General features: G+C 54.1%; 1 protein-coding gene across 1 annotated transcript; it reads left to right on the forward strand.

Annotated features, from left to right (window-relative positions):
* Positions 1-1,230: 1,230 nt before the first annotated feature.
* LOC144676855 (uncharacterized) lies at positions 1,231-9,916 on the forward strand (the record flags this gene model as incomplete). Its single annotated transcript, XM_078537175.1, has 4 exons — positions 1,231-1,390; positions 3,467-3,560; positions 7,789-7,828; positions 9,363-9,916. Coding segments are annotated over 4 exons (439 nt in total), but the record flags the coding sequence as incomplete, so codon positions are not given.
* Positions 9,917-18,698: the final 8,782 nt, after the last annotated feature.

Genomic DNA, 18,698 nt, shown 5'->3' on the forward strand with positions numbered 1-18,698 from the left:
GTAGTTTTAGGGAGGGGTAGTTTTGGGGAGGGCGAGTTTTGGGGAGGGGTAGTTTTGGGGAGGGCGAGTTTTGGGGAGGGCGAGTTTTGGGGAGGGGTAGTTTTGGGGAGGGCGAGTTTTGGGGAGGGCGAGTTTTGGGGAGGGGTAGTTTTGGGGAGGGCGAGTTTTGGGAGGGCGAGTTTTGGGGAGGGGTAGTTTTGGGGAGGGCGAGTTTTGGGGAGGGGGGAGTTTTGGGGAGGGGGTAGTTTTGGGGAGGGGAGAGTTTTGGGGAGGAGTAGTTTTGGTTTTTTGGGGAGGGGGTTGGTTTTGCTCCACCGGGTTTTGGGGAGGGGTAGTTTTGGGGAGGGCGAGTTTTGGGGAGGGGGGAGTTTTGAGGAGGGGGTAATTTTGGGGAGGGGGGAGTTTTGGGAAGAAGGTTGGTTTTGGGGAGGGTGTAGTTTTGGGGAGGGGGAGTTTTGTGGAGAAGTAGTTTTGGGTGTTTTGGGGAGGGGGCTGGTTTTGCCCACGGGGTTTTGGGGAGGGGGCTGGTTTTGCCCCACTGGGTTTGGGGGAGGGGGGTGGTTTTTGGGGAGGGGGTAATTTTGGGGAGGGGGGAGTTTTGGGAAGAAGGTTGGTTTTGGGGAGGCTGTAGTTTTGGGGAGGGGGAGTTTTGTGGAGAAGTAGTTTTGGGTGTTTTGGGGAGGGGGCTGGTTTTGCCCCACGGGGTTTTGGGGAGGGGGCTGGTTTTGCCCCACTGGGTTTGGGGAGGGGGCTGGTTTTGCCCCACTGGGTTTTGGGGAGGGGGCTGGTTTTGCCCCACTGGGTTTTGGGGAGGGGGCTGGTTTTGCCCCACTGGGTTTTGGGGAGGGGGCTGGTTTTGCCCCACGGGGTTTTGGGGAGGGGGCTGGTTTTGCCCCACTGGGTTTTGGGAGGGGGCTGGTTTTGCCCCACGGGGTTTTGGGGAGGGGGTTGGTTTTTGCCCCACTGGGTTTTGGGGAGGGGGCTGGTTTTGCCCCACTGGGTTTTGGGGAGGGGGTTGGTTTTGCCCCACTGGGTTTGGGGGAGGGGGCTGGTTTTGCCCCACGGGATTTTGGGGAGGGGGCTGGTTTTGCCCCACTGGGTTTGGGGGAGGGGGTTGGTTTTGCCCCACGGGGGATGGGTTGAGGGGACAGAGGGGCTGGGGGGTGGGCTGCAGATGGTCGATAAGGGAGGTCCGAGCAGCGTGTGATCCAGTTTGTTCCCTGTGTTCAGCATCAGTCTGGAGGACCTGGAGGACGATGACCTGGAGACCATGCAGGCCATGGGACTGACCACTCAGCACGGGCGGGACACCCGCAGGATGCCAATTTACAGCAGCGCCGGGGAACTGGAGTTACTATTGTCCTTGGCAGAGGAGGAGTCAGAGGAGGAGGTGGGTGAGAAGGAGGCATGTGAATAACTGGGAGGCAATACAGAGACTGTGTGTCTGTATCTGTGTGTGTGTGTGTCAGTGTGTGTGTGTCTGTCTGTGTCTGTGCGTGTGTGTGTGTGTGTGCGTGTCAGTGTGTGTGCATGTGTGCGCGTGTGTGTGAATGTGTGTGTGTGTGTGTGAATGTGTGTGTGTGTCTGTGTGTGTGTGTGTGTCAGTGTGTGTGTGTGTGTGTGAATGTGTGTGTGTGTCTGTGTGTGTGTGTGTGTCAGTGTGTGTGTGTGTGTGTGTGCGCGCATGTGTGTGTGAATGTGTGTGTGTGTGTCAGTGTGTGTGTGTGTGTGTGTGTGCGCGCATGTGTGTGTGAATGTGTGTGTGTGTGTGTCAGTGTGTGTGTGTGTGTGTCAGTGTGTGTGTGTGTCTGTGTGTGTGTGTGTGTCAGTGTGTGTGTGTGTGTGTGTGCGCGCATGTGTGTGTGAATGTGTGTGTGTGTGTGTGTGTCAGTGTGTGTGTGTGTGTGTGTCAGTGTGTGTGTGTGTCTGTGTGTGTGTGTGTGTGTGCGTGTCAGTGTGTGTGCGTGTCAGTGTGTGTGCGTGTGTGCGCGTGTGTGTGTGTCAGAGAGTGTGTGTGTGAGAATGTGTGTGTGTGTCAGTGTGTGTGTGAGAATGTGTGTGTGTGGGTGTGTGTGAGTGTGTGTGTGTGTGTGTGTGAGAGCATGTGTGTCTGTCAGAAGGTCAGTACTGAGGGAGTGCCGCACTGTCAGAAGGTCAGTACTGAGGGAGTGCCGCACTGTCGGAGGGTCAGTACTGAGGGAGTGCTGCACTGTCGGAGGGTCAGTACTGAGGGAGTGCCGCACTGTCGGAGGGTCAGTACTGAGGGAGTGCCGCACTGTCGGAGGGTCAGTACTGAGGGAGTGCCGCACTGTCGGAGGGTCAGCCTGGGGGATTCAGTGATGGTAATGCCATTGAACATCAAGGGCGATGGTTAGATTCTCTCTTGTTGGAGATGGTCATTGCCTGACACTTGTGTGGCGCGAATGTTACTTGCCACTTGTCAGCCCAAACCTGGATATTGTCCAGGTCTTGCTGCATTTGGACATGGGGCTGCTTCAGTATCTGAGGAGTCGTGAATGGTGCTGAACATTGTGCACTCATCAGCGAACATCCCCACTTCTGACCTTAGTACTGACCCTCCGACAGTGCGGCGCTCCCTCAGTACTGACCCTCCGACAGTGCGGCGCTCCCTCAGTACTGACCCTCCGACAGTGCGGCGCTCCCTCAGTACTGACCCTCCGACAGTGCGGCGCTCCCTCAGTACTGACCCTCCGACAGTGCGGCGCTCCCTCAGTACTGACCCTCCGACAGTGCGGCGCTCCCTCAGTACTGACCCTCCGACAGTGCGGCGCTCCCTCAGAACTGACCCTCCGACAGTGTGGCTCTCCCTCAGTACTGACCCTCCGACAGTGCGGCGCTCCCTCAGCACTGACCCTCCGACAGTGCGGCGCTCCCTCAGCACTGACCCTCCGACAGTGCGGCGCTCCCTCAGCACTGACCCTCCGACAGTGCGGCGCTCCCTCAGCACTGACCCTCCGACAGTGCGGCACTCCCTCAGCACTGACCCTCCGACAGTGCGGCGCTCCCTCAGTACTGACGACAGTGCGGCGCTCCCTCAGCACTGACCCTCCGACAGTGCGGCGCTCCCTCAGTACTCACACCGGGAGTGTGGGTTCTGGGTGCACCCGCTGAATCCCAGGTTAACAGTACTGTATGTGAAATGCGAGGCTGATTCCCTCTGAGGACCTGTCTGTCGTGGGCTAGCGTTTCATCTCTGTCGAACGTGTCGTTTGGTGAATTGTGCGGGGATGGGGGGTGGGTGAAGCTGGACAGAGGTGCAGACCCTCTCTAACCCCGGCACAGCAGTAGCGGCTGGAGTTGGCCTCAGTACCGGCCGGTGAATTGCAGGGCACGGGGTCCTGCGGGGGAGGGCGTGTTGGCGGCTGCGACCCGGTTGGGTTTTGGTGGGGGGGGCAAAGTGCCAGCGATCGTGGCGTTAACCCTTCCCCCTCCGGTATTCCCGCAGGATCTACACGGGGTCTCCGGCTCTGGGATCAGAGTGGGCAGGAACAAGGCGGGATCCATGTCCAGGATTGACGAGATGGTGGACGATTACGCTCGTGAGTTTCCTGCCAGCGTGAGGCGCCCTCGCGCACAATCCTACCCGATTGACTGAGGGTGTCGTGGCGCCGAGGGCCGACCCTTGACCTTTCACACCCCAAACCCCGACCCACGCCACCAGCTCCGCTCCCTCTCTCTCTTTTCAGTATGGAAGGTGGGGTGGTCACTCTTCATCGCGCCCTCCACCCCTGCCTCCCCAGGGCCAGAGGTCACAGGCCTGAGATCTCACAGGTCCAGGAGTTTAATTCCTTATGTTTCAGACCGTTGGTCAGCCTGTGGATTAAAACCACATCAGAATCTCCCCCTGTGAGCAGCGTACGGGTCCCTAGGGCAGCCAGGGCTGGGGGACGGGACATCTCGGGAGCAGGTTGAGGCCTGGTCTCAGGAGCAGGTTGCGTCCTGGTAATGGGAGCAGGTTGAGGCCTGGTCTCGGGAGCAGGTTGAGGCCTGGTCTCGGGAGCAGGTTCAGGCCTGGTCTCGGGAGCCGGTTGAGGCCTGGTCTCGGGAGCAGGTTGAGTCCTGGTCTCGGGAGCAGGCTGAGGTCTGGTCTCGGGAGCAGGATGAGGCCTGGTCTCGGGGGCAGGATGTGGCCTGGTCTCGGGAGCAGGTTGAGGCCTGGTCTCAGGAGCAGGATAAGGCCTGGTCTCGGGTTAGGGTTGAGGCCTGGTCTCGGGAGCAGGATGAGGCCTGGTCTCGGGTTAGGGTTGAGGCCTGGTCTCGGGTTAGGGTTGAGGCCTGGTCTCGGGAGCAGGTTGAGGTCTGGTCTCGGGAGCAGGTTGAGGCCTGGTCTCGAGAGCAGGATGAGGCCTGGTCTCGGGAGCAGGTTGAAGCCTGGTCTCGGGTTAGGGTTGAGGCCTGGTCTCGGGAGCAGGTTGAGGCCTGGTCTCGGGTTAGGTTGAGGCCTGGTCTCGGGAGCAGGTTGAGTCCTGGTCTCGGGAGCAGGTTGAGGCCTGGTCTCGGGCCTGGTCTCGGGAGCAGGTTGAGGTCTGGTCTCGGGAGCAGGTTGAGGCCTGGTCTCGAGAGCAGGATGAGGCCTGGTCTCGGGAGCAGGTTGAAGCCTGGTCTCGGGTTAGGGTTGAGGCCTGGTCTCGGGAGCAGGTTGAGGCCTGGTGTCGGGAGCAGGATGAGGCCTGGTCTCGGGAGCCGGTTGAGGCCTGGTCTCGGGAGCCGGTTGAGGCCTGGTCTCGGGAGCAGGTTGAGGCCTGGTCTCGGGGGCAGGTTGAGTCCTGGTCTCAGAGGCAGGTTGAGGCCTGGTCTCGGAGGCAGGATGAGGACTGGTCTCGGGAGCAGGATGAGGCCTGGTCTCGGGAGCAGGATGAGGCCTGGTCTTGGAGGCAGGATGAGGCCTGGTCTCGGGAGCAGGATGAGGTCTGGTCTCGGGAGCCGGTTGAGGCCTGGTCTCGGGAGCAGGTTGAGTCCTGGTCTCGGGAGCAGGTTGAGTCCTGGTCTCGGGTGCAGGTTGAGTCCTGGTCTCGGGTGCAGGTTGAGGCCTGGTCTCGGGAGTAGGTTGAGGCCTGGTGTCGGGAGCAGGATGAAGCCTGGTCTCGGGAGCAGGTTGAGGCCTGGTGTCGGGAGCATGTTGAGGCCTGGTCTCGGGAGCAGGATGAGGCCTGGTCTCGGGAGAAGGATGAGGCCTGGTCTCGGGAGCAGGTTGAGGCCTGGTCTCGGGAGCAGGTTGAGGCCCTGGTCTCGGGGGCAGGTTGAGGCCTGGTCTCGGGAGCAGGTTGAAGCCTGGTCTCGGGAGCAGGTTGAGGCCTGGTCTCGGGAGCAGGTTGAGGCCTGGTCTCGGGAGCAGGTTGAGGCCTGGTCTCGGGGGCAGGTTGAGGCCTGGTCTCGGGAGCAGGTTGAGGCCTGGTCTCGGGAGCAGGTTGAGGCCTGGTCTCGGGGGCAGGATGTGGCCTGGTCTCGGTAGCAGTTTGAGTCCTGGTCTCCAGAGCAGGTTGAGGCCTGGTCTCGGGAGCAGGTCGAGGCCTGGTCTCGGGAGCAAGTTGAGTCCTGGTCTCGGGACCAGGTCGAGGCCTGGTCTCGGGAGCAAGTTGAGTCCTGGTCTCGGGAGCAGGTCGAGGCCTGGTCTCGGGAGCAGGATGAGGCCTGGTCTCGGGAGCCAGTTGAGCCCTGGTCTTGGGAGCAGGTTGAGGCCTGGTCTCGGGTTAGGGTTGAGGCCTGGTCTCGGGAGCAGGTTGAGTCCTGGTCTCGGGAGCAGGATGAGGCCTGGTCTCGGGAGCCAGTTGAGCCCTGGTCTCGGGAGCAGGTTGAGATCTGGTCTCGGGAGCAGGTTGAGGCCTGGTCTCGAGAGCAGGATGAGGCCTGGTCTCGGGAGCAGGTTGAAGCCTGGTCTCGGGTTAGGGTAGAGGCCTGGTCTCGGGAGCAGGTTGAGGCCTGGTGTCGGGAGCAGGATGAGGCCTGGTCTCGGGAGCCGGTTGAGGCCTGGTCTCGGGAGCCGGTTGAGGCCTGGTCTCGGGAGCAGGTTGAGGCCTGGTCTCGGGGGCAGGTTGAGTCCTGGTCTCGGAGGCAGGTTGAGGCCTGGTCTCGGGAGCAGGATGAGGCCTGGTCTCGGGAGCAGGATGAGGCCTGGTCTCGGGAGCAGGATGAGGCCTGGTCTTGGAGGCAGGATGAGGCCTGGTCTCGGGAGCAGGATGAGGTCTGGTCTCGGGAGCCGGTTGAGGCCTGGTCTCGGGAGCAGGTTGAGTCCTGGTCTCGGGAGCAGGTTGAGTCCTGGTCTCGGGTGCAGGTTGAGTCCTGGTCTCGGGTGCAGGTTGAGTCCTGGTCTCGGGTGCAGGTTGAGTCCTGGTCTCGGGTGCAGGTTGAGGCCTGGTCTCAGGAGTAGGTTGAGTCTTGGTCTCGGGAGCAGGATGAGGCCTGGTCTCGGGAGAAGGATGAAGCCTGGTCTCGGGAGCAGGTTGAAGCCTGGTGTCGGGAGCAGGTTGAGGCCTGGTGTCGGGAGCAGGTTGAGGCCTGGTCTCGGGAGCAGGATGAGGCCTGGTCTCGGGAGCAGGTTGAAGCCTGGTCTCGGGAGCAGGTTCAGGCCTGGTCTCGGGAGCAGGTTGAAGCATGGTCTCGGGAGCAGGTTCAGGCCTGGTCTCGGGAGCAGGTTGAGGCCTGGTCTCGGGAGCAGGCTGAGGCCTGGTCTCGGGAGCAGGTTGAGGCCTGGTCTCGGGGGCAGGATGTGGCCTGGTCTCGGTAGCAGTTTGAGTCCTGGTCTCCAGAGCAGGTTGAGGCCTGGTCTCGGGAGCAGGTCGAGGCCTGGTCTCGGGAGCAAGTTGAGTCCTGGTCTCGGGAGCAGGTCGAGGCCTGGTCTCGGGAGCAAGTTGAGTCCTGGTCTCGGGAGCAGGTCGAGGCCTGGTCTCGGGAGCAAGTTGAGTCCTGGTCTCGGGAGCAGGATGAGGCCTGGTCTTGGGAGCAGGTTGAGGCCTGGTCTCGGGTTAGGGTTGAGGCCTGGTCTCGGGAGCAGGTTGAGTCCTGGTCTCGGGAGCCGGTTGAGGCCTGCTCTCGGGAGCAGGTTCAGGCCTGGTCAGGCCTGGTCGGCCCTCCTCCCGGAGATAACATGGCTCCCTTCCGGCCGTGACAGGAGAATCCACTGGGAGGGTGAGGGCGATTGAGAGGCCGGCTGGGAACGAGGGTTGGTGGGTGGGGAGAGCGGCCCAGTCTGCGTGCCCTGGCCTCGGACCGCAGGGACCACCTCCCCCAGCCGGCCTCCCTCCAAGCCCCTGCTCCCCTCCCTCCCGCCCGACGGGCAGACAGAGCGAGAGAACAATTCAAAACCCAGTCCTGAGTCGTGGGAAGTGGTGAGGCCACAGGAGCTGATGTCACACAGCGATCGGCTTCCTGTGGAGTGTCTACCTCACCCAGCAGAGCAGGCAGGAGCCGTGGGAACCGCTATACGCGCCGGGGGGGATCTTGTTACCCAGTCGGACAGCTTGGACCAGGCCGGGGAATGAGAGCTCGGTCCGAGTAGACCGGTCAGCGGCTGGCCGAAGAGGCAGGTGACCGCTGACTGCAATCTGCAGCCCGTCGGGCCCTCTCGTCCTCGCCTTGGCTGTCGCTCGCTGCCCGGCGCCCTTTGGTTTTTTTTATGTTACCCACCTCAACTCCCTCCGCACCCCCCCACCCCCAACCGAGACTTCTACCCCTCCCCCACCTCCCCCCACACCCCCTCCCGATCTCGGATCTGCTCCACGAGAGCATAATTCTGTCCAGTGACAACCCTCTTCGTCTCTTTTGTTGCAGCGATCGATCTGCAGCCACAGGACGTGGCGACGACGCTCAGGTGAGAGTCCTGCTTCCGCCGCGGGTAACGCTCCCGTCCCCAGCTTCGAACGGCGGTGGGTGGGGGGGGAAACTAGCTGCTCCCTTCAGGCTCCTCCGGTACCCTCACCCGGGGACTCCAGTCCGTCTCCACGCCGTGTTCAACCACCCCCTGATCTCAGGGTTGAAACGATGAGGTGGAGAGTTCGGTGTGGGGACCGTGACAGGGAACCAGACCCAGCGCTCGGGGTGAGGGGGGGACTGAGACCGTGAGACCGGGAACTGATGCCTCTGGGTGTTGCGGGGGGGAGTCCAGAACAAGGAAATTGCAGCCAGGGGGTGATGTCAGGAAGCACGTCACCCACACACACACACACACACACAGAGGGGGGGAACGGGAATCTGGAACTCTCTCTCCCCCACCCCGGCTCCCCACTCCAAAAAAAAGCTGCCGAGATTGGGAGGGGGTCAATTGCAAATTCCCGAACGGAGGTGGATAGATTTTTTTTTGTGGTCGGGTTAAGGGGTTACCGAACCGAGCCGATGGAATTAAGACACGGGTCAGCCCGCGACTCAACTGAATGACAGAACGGGCTGGAGGGGCTGAATGGCCTCCTCCTGTTCCTTGCGAATTCCGCGCAGATGACAATCCGATTTCCCGGCGTCGGCGAGTTTGGAGACCCATTCGGGACTGCCTCGGGCCGGGGTCATAAGAAAGAGCGTTTTAATAGTCCCTACGTACAGTGGAGCAGAACAGGTCAAAGAGCTGCTGAGAAGCGGAAAGATAAGAGGATAAAAGTCAGGACCCTGTGCTTAAACTTTGTTGATCGTACCTGGAGTATTGAGTCCGATTCCTGGCCCCCGCACTTTAGGGAAGGATGTCGAGGGTCTCGGAGAGGGTGCGGGAGGGAGATTGACCCCGAACGAGACTAGGGATGAGGGACTTCAGTTCCTGTGGGAGAGGCTGGGAGAAGCTGGGATTGTTCTCCTTAGAGCGGAGCAGGTTAAGGGGGAGATTGAATCGAGGCGTTCAAAATCAGGAAGGGGGTTTGGACAGAGTCAATAAGGAGAAACTGTTTCCACTGGGCAGGAGGGTCGGTAACCAGAGGGGGACACAGATTGAAGAGAATCGGGGAAAAAACCAGAGGGGGAGATGAGGAGAATTTGTTTTTTATTTACACAGCGAGTTGTTGTGATCTGGAAGGCGCTGCCTGAAAGGGCGGTGGAAGCAGATTCAATAGGAACTTTCAAAAGGGGGGGAATCGGATAAATACTGGAAGGGGGGACGTTTGCAGGGATATGGTGGGGGGGGAGAGATGGTGGGGAGGGGAGAGTGGGGACAAATATGATCAATCTTTCCAAGAGGAGTAGAGGAACGAAGGGCCGAATGGCCTCCTGTGACTGTTCTGTCTGAAGGGACAGGCGAAGGTATTGGGATGGCCAACACTGCGAGGCTTGGGATTCAAGCTGTTCCTGATTGGGTAATGACAAACCAGCGCTCGCTGGCCAAAATCGACCAAATGGACAACTGACCAGTGACATTCACACTCCCACAGTCACCAACCCACGGGAACCACTAAAGGAGACAAAACAAAGAACAGCGCACTGGACGCCAAAGGGAGCACCAAGAAACATCGGACTGTCAGCTTCCTCAAGAAGATGGCCGGACTAACAAAGGTCAGCATCAGTTTTGTTATATAACGATTATCCTGTGGGGTATATCGGAGTGTTACAGTGAGGGGTGTGGGGTATATCAGAGTTTTACAGTGAGGGGTGTGGGGTATATCAGAGTGTTACAGTGAGGGGTGTGGGGTATATCAGAGTGTTACAGTGAGGGGTGTGGGGTATATCAGAGTGTTACAGTGAGGGGTGTGGGGTATATCAGAGTGTTACAGTGAGGGGTGTGGGGTATATCAGAGTGTTACAGTGAGGGGTGTGGGATATATCAGAGTGTTACAGTGAGGGGTGTGGGGTATATCAGAGTGTCACAGTGAGGGGTGTGGGGTATATCAGAGTGTTACAGTGAGTGGTGTGGTGTATATCAGAGTGTTACAGTGAGGGGTGTGGGATATATCAGAGCGTTACAGTGAGGGGTGAGGGGTATATCAGAGTGTTACAGTGAGGGGTGTGGGCTATATCAGAGTGTTACAGTGAGGGGTGTGGGATATATCAGAGTGTTACAGTGAGGGGTGTGGGGTATATCAGAGTGTTACATTGAGGGGTGTGGGGTATATCAGAGTGTTACAGTGAGGGGTGTGGGGTATATCAGAGTGTTACAGTGAGGGGTGTGGGATATATCAGAGTGTTACAGTGAGGGGTGTGGGGTATATCAGAGCGTTACAATGAGGGTGTGGGATATGTCAGAGTATTACAGTGAGGGTGTGGGGTATATCAGAGCGTTACAGCAAGGGGTGTGGTGTATATAACAGTGTTACAGTAAGGGGTGTGGTGTATATAAGAATGTTACAGTAAGGGGTGTGGTGTATATCAGAGTTTTACAGAGAGGGGTGTGATATATATCATAGACTTGCATTGAGGGGTGTGACATATATCAGAGTGTTATACTGAGGGGTGGGTGATATATAAGAGTGTTACAGTGACGGGTGTGGGGTATATCAGAGTGATACAGTGAGGGGTGTGGGATATATCAGAGTATTACAGTGAGGGGTGTGGGGTATATCATAGTGTTACAGTGAGGGGTGTGGGATATATCAGAGTGTTACAGTGAGGGGTGTGGGGTATATCAGAGTGTAACAGTGAGGGGTGTGGGGTATATCAGAGTGTTACAGTGAGGGGTGTGGGGTATATCAGAGTGTTACAGTGAGGGGTGTGGGGTATATCCGAGTGTTACAGTGAGGGGTGTGGGGTATATGAGAGTGTTACAGTGAGGGGTGTGGGGTATATCAGAGTGTTACCGTTAGGGGTGTGGGATATATGAGAGTGTTACAGTGAGGGGTGTGGGGTATATCAGAATGTTACAGTGAGGGGTGTTGGGTATATCAGAGTGTTACAGTGAGGGATGTGGGGTGTATCAGAGTGTTACAGTGAGGGGTGTGGGATATATGAGACTGTTAAAGTGAGGGGTGTGGGATATATCAGAGTGTTACAGTGAGGGGTCTTGGATATATCAGAGTGTTACAGTGAGGGGTGTGGGGTATATCAAAGTGTTACAGTGAGGGGTGTGGGGTATATCAGAGTCTTACAGTGAGGGGTGTGGGATTTATCAGAGTGTTACAGTGAGGGGGTGTGGGATATATCAGAGTGTTACAGTGAGGGGTGTGGGATATATCAGAGTGTTACAGTGATGGGTGTGGGATATATCAGAGTGTTACAGTGAGGGGTGTGGGGTATATCAGAGTGTTACAGTGAGGGGTGTGGGGTATATCAGAGTGTTACAGTGAGGGGTGTGGGGTATATCAGAGTGTTACAGGGAGGGGTGTGGGGTATATCAGAGTGTTACAGTGAGGGGTGTGGGGTATATCAGAGTGTTACAGTGAGGGGTGTGGGGTATATCAGAGTGTTACAGTGAGGGGTGTGGGGTATATCAGAGTGTTACAGTGAGGGGGTGTGGGGTATATCAGAGTGCTACAGTGAGGGGTGTGGGGTATATCAGAGTGTTACAGTGAGGGGTGTGGGGTATATCAGAGTGTTACAGTGAGGGGGTGTGGGGTATATCAGACTGTTACAGTGAGGGGTGTGGGGTATATCAGAGTGTTACAGTGAGGAGTGTGGGGCATATGAGAGTGTTACAGCGAGGGGTGTGGGGTATATCAGAGTGTTATAGTGAGGGGTGTGGGATATATGAGGGTGTTACAGTGAGCGGTGTGGGATATATCAGAGTGTTACAGTGAGGGGTGTGGGGTATATCAGAGTGTTACAGTGAGGTGTGTGGGATATATCAGAGTGTTACAGTGAGGGGCGTGGGGTATATCAGAGTGTTACAGTGAGGGGTGTGGGATATATCAGAGTGTTACAGTGAGGGGTGTGGGATATATGAGAGTGTTACAGACAGGGGTGTGGGGTATATCAGAGTGTTACAGTGAGGGGTGTGGCCTATACCAGAGTGTTGCAGTGAGGGGTGTGGGATATATCAGAGTGTTACAGTGAGGGGTGTGGGGTTTATCAGAGTGTTACAGTGAGGGGTGTGGGGTATATCAGAGTGTTACAGTGAGGGGTGTGGGATATATCAGAGTGTTACAGTGAGGGGTGTGGGGTATATCAGAGTGTTACAGTGAGGGGTGTGGGATATATCAGACTGTTACAGTGAGGGGTGTGGGGTATATCAGAGTGTTACAGTGAGGGGTGTGGGACATATCAGAGTGTTACAGTGAGGGTTGTGGATATATCAGGGTGTTAAAATGAAGGGTGTGGGGTATATCAGAGTGTTACAGTGAGGGGTGTGGGGTATATCAGAGTGTTATAGTGAGGGGTGTGGGGTATATCAGAGTGTTACAGTGAGGGGTGTGGCGTATATCAGAGTGTTACAGTGAGGGGTGTGGTGTATACCAGAGTGTTACAGTGAGGGGTGTGGGATATATCAGAGTATAACAGTGAGGGGTCATGGATATATCAGAGTGTTACAGTGAGGTGTGTGGGATATATCAGAGTGTTACAGTGAGGGGTGTGGGGTATATCAGATTGTTACAGTGAGGGGTGTGGGGTATATCAGAGTGTTACAGTGAGGGGTGTGGGATATATCAGAGTGTTACAGTGAGGGGTGTGGGATATATCAGAGTGTTACAGTGATGGGTGTGGGATATATCAGAGTGTTACAGTGAGGGGTGTGGGATATATCAGAGTGTTACAGTGAGGGGTGTGGGGTATATCAGAGTGTTACAGTGAGGGGTGTGGGATATATCAGAGTGTTACAGTGAGGGGTGTGGGATATATCAGAGTGTTACAGTGATGGGTGTGGGATATATCAGAGTGTTACAGTGAGGGGTGTGGGGTATATCAGAGTGTTACAGTGAGGGGTGTGGGGTATATCAGAGTGTTACAGTGAGGGGTGTGGGGTATATCACAGTGTTACAGTGAGGGGGTGTGGGGTATATCAGAGCGCTACAGTGAGGGGTGTGGGGTATATCAGAGTGTTACAGTGAGGGGTGTGGGATATATCAGGGTGTTACAGTGAGGGGTGTGGGGTATATCAGAGTGTTACAGTGAGGGGTGTGGACTATATCAGATTGTTAAAGTGAGGGGGCGTGGGGGATATCAGAGTGTTACAGTGAGGGGTGTGGGATATATCAGGGTGTTACAGTGAGGGATGTGGGGTATATCAGAGTGTTACAGTGAGGGGTGTGGGATATATCAGTGTGTTACAGTGAGGGGTGTGGGGTATATCAGAGTGTTACAGTGAGGGGTGTGGGGTATATCAGAATGTTACAGTGAGGGGTGTGGGGTATATCAGAGTTTTACAGTGAGGGGTGTGGGGTATATCAGAGTGTTACAGCGAGGGGTGTGGGGTATATCAGTGTGTTACAGTGAGGGGTGTGGAGTATATCAGAATGTTACAGTGAGGGGTGTGGGGTATATCAGAGTGTTACAGTGAGGGGTGTGGGGTATATAAGAGTGCTACAGTGAGGGGTGTGGGGTATATCAGAATGTTACAGTGAGGGTTGTGGATATATCAGGGTGTTACAGTGAGGGGTGTGGGATATATCAGAGTTTTACAGTGAGGTTTGTGGGTTATATCAGAATGTTACAGTGAGGGTTGTGGAGATGTCAGTGTGTTACAGTCAGGGGTGTGGGGTTTATCAGAGTGTTACAGTGAGGGGTGCGGGTTATATCAGAGTGTTACAGTGAGGGTGTGTGGGGTATATCAGAGTGTTACAGTGAGGGGTGTGGCATATATCAGAGTGTTACAGTGAGGGGTGTGGTGTATATCAGAGTGTTACAGTGAGGGGTGTGGGGTATATTAGAGTGTTACAGTGAGGGGTGTGGGGTATATCAGAGTGTTACAGTGAGGGGTGCGGGTTATATCAGAGTGTTACAGTGAGGGTGTGTGGGGTATATCAGAGTGTTACAGTGAGGGGTGTGGCATATATCAGAGTGTTACAGTGAGGGGTGTGGTGTATATCAGAGTGTTACAGTGAGGGGTGCGGGGTATATCAGAGTGTAACAGTGAGGGGTGCGGGTTATATCACTGCTTTACAGTGAGGGGTGTGGGATATATCAGAGTTTTACAGTGAGGGGTGTGGGATATATCAAAGTGTTAAAGTGAGGGGTGTGGGGTATATCACAGTGTTACAGTGAGGGGTGTGGCATATATCAGAGTTTTACAGTGAGGGGTGTGGGATATATAAAAGTGTTAAAGTGAGGGGTGTGGGGTATATCACAGTGATACAGTGAGGGGTGTGGAGTATATCAGAGTGTTACAGTGAGGTGTGTGCGGTATATCAGAGTGTTACAGTGAGGGGTGTGGGTTATATCAGAGTGTTACAGTGAGGGGTGTGGGATATATCAGAGTGTTACAGTGAGGGGTGTGGGATATATGAGAGTGTTACAGTGAGGGGTGTGGGGTATATCAGAGTGTTACAGTGAGGAGTGTGGCCTATACCAGAGTGTTGCAATGAGGGGTGTGGGATATATCAGAGTGTTACAGTGTGGGGTGTGGGGTATATCAGAGTGTTACAGTGAGGGGTGTGGGACATATCAGGGTGTTACAGTGAGGGTTGTGGATATATCAGGGTGTTACAGTGAAGGGTGTGGGGTATTACAGAGTGTTACAGTGAGAGGTGTGGTGTATATCAGAGTGTTACAGTGAGGGGTGTGGGGTATATCAGAGTGTTACAGTGAGAGGTGTGGGGTATATCAGAGTGTTACAGTGCGGGGTGTGGGGTATATCAGAGTTTTACAGTGAGGGGTGTGGGGTATATCAGAGTGTTACAGTGAGGGGTGTGAGGTATATCAGTGTTTTACAGTGATGGGTGTGGGGTATATCAGAGTGTTACAGTGAGGGGTGTGGGGTATATCAGAGTGTTACAGTGAGGGGTGTGGGTTATATAAGAGTGCTACAGTGAGGGGTGTGGGGTATATCAGAATGTTACAGTGAGGGTTGTGGATATATCAGGGTGTTACAGTGAGTGGTGTGGGATGTATCAGAATGTTACAGTGAGGGTTGTGGATATATCAGGGTGTTACAGTGAGGGGTGTGGGATATATCAGGGTGTTACAGTGAGGGTTGTGGGGTATATCAGAGTGTTACAGTGAGGGGTGTGGGATATATCAGGGTGTTACAGTGAGGGGTGTGGTGTATATAAGAGTGTAACAGTGAGGGTTGTGGGATATATCAGAATGTTACAGTGAGGGGTGTTGGGTATATCAGAGTGTTAAAGTGAGGTGTGTGGGATATATCAGAGTGTTACAGTGAGGGGCGTGGGGTATATCAGAGTGTTACAGTGAGGGGTGTGGGTTATATCAGGGTTTTACAGTGACGGTTATCGGATATATCAGTGTGTTACAGCAAGGGGTGTGGTCTATATAAGAGTGTTACAGTAAGGGGTGTGGTGTATATAATAATGTTACAGTAAGGGGTGTGGTGTATATCAGAGTTTTACTGAGAGGGGTGTGATATATATCAGAGTGTTATACTGAGGGGTGTGTGATATATCAGAGTGTTACAGTGAGGGGTTTATGGTATATCCGAGTGTCACATTGAGGGTTGTGGGGTATATCAGAGTGTTACAGTGAGGGGTGTGGGGTATATCAGAGTGTTACAGTGAGGTGCGTGGGGTATATCAGAGTGTTACAGTGAGGGGGGCGGGTAATATCAGAGTGTTACAGTGAGGGTGTGTGGGGTATATCAGAGTGTTACAGTGAGGGGTGTGGCATATATCAGAGTGTTACAGTGAGGGGTGTGGTGTATATCAGAGTGTTACAGTGAGGGGTGCGGGGTATATCAGAGCGTTACAGTGAGGGGTTCGGGTTATATCACTGCGTTACATTGAGGGGTGTGGGATATATCAGACTGTTACAGTGAGGGGTGTGGGGTATATCAGAGTGTTACAGTGAGGGGTGTGGTGTATATCAGAGTGTTACAGTGAGGGGTGTGGGGTATATCAGAGTGTTACAGTGAGGGGTGTGGGGTATATCAGAGTGTTGCAGTGAGGGGTGTGGAATATATCAGACTTTTACAGTGAGGGGTGTGGGATATATCAAAGTGTTTCAATGAGGGGTGTGGGGTATATCACAGTGTTACAGTGAGGGGTGTGGAGTATATCAGAGTGTTACAGTGAGGTGTGTGCGGTATATCAGAGTGTTACAGTGAAGGGTGTGGGGTATATCAGAGCGTTACAGTGAGGGTTGTCGCATATATCAGAGTGTTACAGTGAGGGGTGTGGGGTATATCAGAGTGTCACAGTGAGTGGTGTGGGGTATATCAAAGTGTTTCAATGAGGGGTGTGGGGTATATCAGAGTGTTACATTGAGGGGTTGGGATATATCATAGTGTTACAGTGAGGGGTGTGGGATATATCAGGGTGTTACAGTGAGGGGTGTGGGATATATCAGAGTGTAACAGTGAGGGGTGTGGGGTATATCAGAGTGTTACAGTGAGGGGTGTGGGATATATGAGAGTGTTACAGTGAGGGGTGTGGGGTATATCAGAGTGTTACAGTGAGGGGTGTGACCTATACCAGAGTGTTGCAGTGAGGGGTGTGGGATATATCAGACTGTTACAGTGAGGGGTGTGGGTTATATCAGAGTGTTACAGTGAGTGGTGTGGGACATATCAGAGTGTTGCAGTGAGGGGTGTGGGATATATCAGATTGTTACAGTGAGGGGTGTGGGGTGTATCAGAGTGTTACAGTGAGGGGTGTGGGGTATATCAGAGTGTTACATTGAGTGATGAGGGATATATCAGTGTGTTACGTTGAGGGGTGGGGTATATCAGACTGTTACAGTGAGGGGTGTGGGGTATATAAGAGTGTTACAGTAAGGGGTGTGGTATATATAAGAATGTTACAGTAAGGGGTTTGGTGTATATCAGAGTTTTACTGAGAGGGGTGTGATATATATCAGAGTGTTATACTGACGGGTGTGTGATATATCAGAGTGTTAAAGTGAGGGGTGTATGGTATATCCGAGTGTTACAATGTGGGTTGTGGGGTATATCAGAGTGTTGCAGTGAGGGGTGTGGGGTATATTAGAGTGTTACAGTGAGGGGTGTGGGGTATATAAGAGTGTAACAGTGGGGGGTGCGGGTTATATCAGAGTGTTACAGTGAGGGTGTGTGGGGTATATCAGAGTGTTACAGTGAGGGGTGTGGCATATATCAGAGTGCTACAGTGAGGGGTGTGGTGTATATCAGAGTGTTACAGTGAGGGGTGCGGGGTATATCAGAGTGTAACAGTGAGGGGTGCGGGTTATATCACTGCTTTACAGTGAGGGGTGTGGGATATATCAGAGTTTTACAGTGAGGGGTGTGGGATATATCAAAGTGTTAAAGTGAGGGGTGTGGGGTATATCACAGTGTTACAGTGAGGGGTGTGGCATATATCAGAGTGTTACAGTGAGGGGTGTGGGGTATATCAGAGTGTTACAGTGAGGGGTGTGGCGTATATCACAGTGATACAGTGAAGGGTGTGGAGTATATCAGAGTGTTACAGTGAGGTGTGTGCGGTATATCAGAGTGTTACAGTGAGGGGTGTGGGGTATATCAGAGTGTTACAGTGAGGGGTGTGGTGTATATCAGAGTGTTACAGTGAGGAGTGTGGCCTATACCAGAGTGTTGCAATGAGGGGTGTGGGATATATCAGAGTGTTACAGTGATGGGTGTGGGGTATATCAGACTGTTACAGTGAGGGATGTGGGACATATCAGGGTGTTACAGTGAGGGTTGTGGATATATCAGGGTGTTACAGTGAAGGGTGTGGGGTATTACAGAGTGTTACAGTGAGAGGTGTGGTGTATATCAGAGTGTTACAGTGAGGGGTGTGGGGTATATCAGAGTGTTACAGTGAGAGGTGTGGGGTATATCAGAGTGTTACAGTGCGGGGTGTGGGGTATATCAGAGTTTTACATGAGGGGTGTGGGGTATATCAGAGTGTTACAGTGAGGGGTGTGGGGTATATCAGTGTTTTACAGTGATGGGTGTGGGGTATATCAGAGTGTTACAGTGAGGGGTGTGGGGTATATCAGAGTGTTACAGTGAGGGGTGTGGGTTATATAAGAGTGCGACAGTGAGGGGTGTGGGGTATATCAGAATGTTACAGTGAGGGTTGTGGATATATCAGGGTGTTACAGTGAGGGGTGTGCTGTATATAAGAGTGTTACAGTGAGGGTTGTGGGATATATCAGGGTGTTACAGTGAGGGGTGTGGTGTATATAAGAGTGTTACAGTGAGGGTTGTGGGATATATCAGGGTGTTACAGTGAGGGGTGTGGGGTATATCAGAGTGTTACAGTGAGGGGTGTGGGGTATATCATTGTTACCGTGAGGGGTGTGGGGTATATCAGAATGTTACAGTGAGGGGTGTTGGGTATATCAGAGTGTTAAAGTGAGGTGTGTGGGATATATCAGAGTGTTACAGTGAGGGGCGTGGGGTATATCAGAGTGTTACAGTGAGGGGTGTGGGTTATATCAGGGTTTTACAGTGACGGTTATCGGATATATCAGTGTGTTACAGCTAGGGGTGTGGTCTATATAAGAGTGTTACAGTAAGGGTTGTGGTGTATATAATAATGTTACAGTAAGGGGTGTGGTGTATATCAGAGTTTTACTGAGAGGGGTGTGATATATATCAGAGTGTTATACTGAGGGGTGTGTGATATATCAGAGTGTTACAGTGAGGGGTTTATGGTATATCCGAGTGTTACATTGAGGGTTGTGGGGTATATCAGAGTGTTACAGTGAGGGGTGTGGGGTATATCAGAGTGTTACAGTGAGGTGCGTGG

This window comes from Cetorhinus maximus, unplaced genomic scaffold, assembly GCF_964194155.1.
Source record: "Cetorhinus maximus unplaced genomic scaffold, sCetMax3.hap1.1 HAP1_SCAFFOLD_2018, whole genome shotgun sequence".
Classification (NCBI taxonomy): domain Eukaryota; kingdom Metazoa; phylum Chordata; class Chondrichthyes; order Lamniformes; family Cetorhinidae; genus Cetorhinus; species Cetorhinus maximus.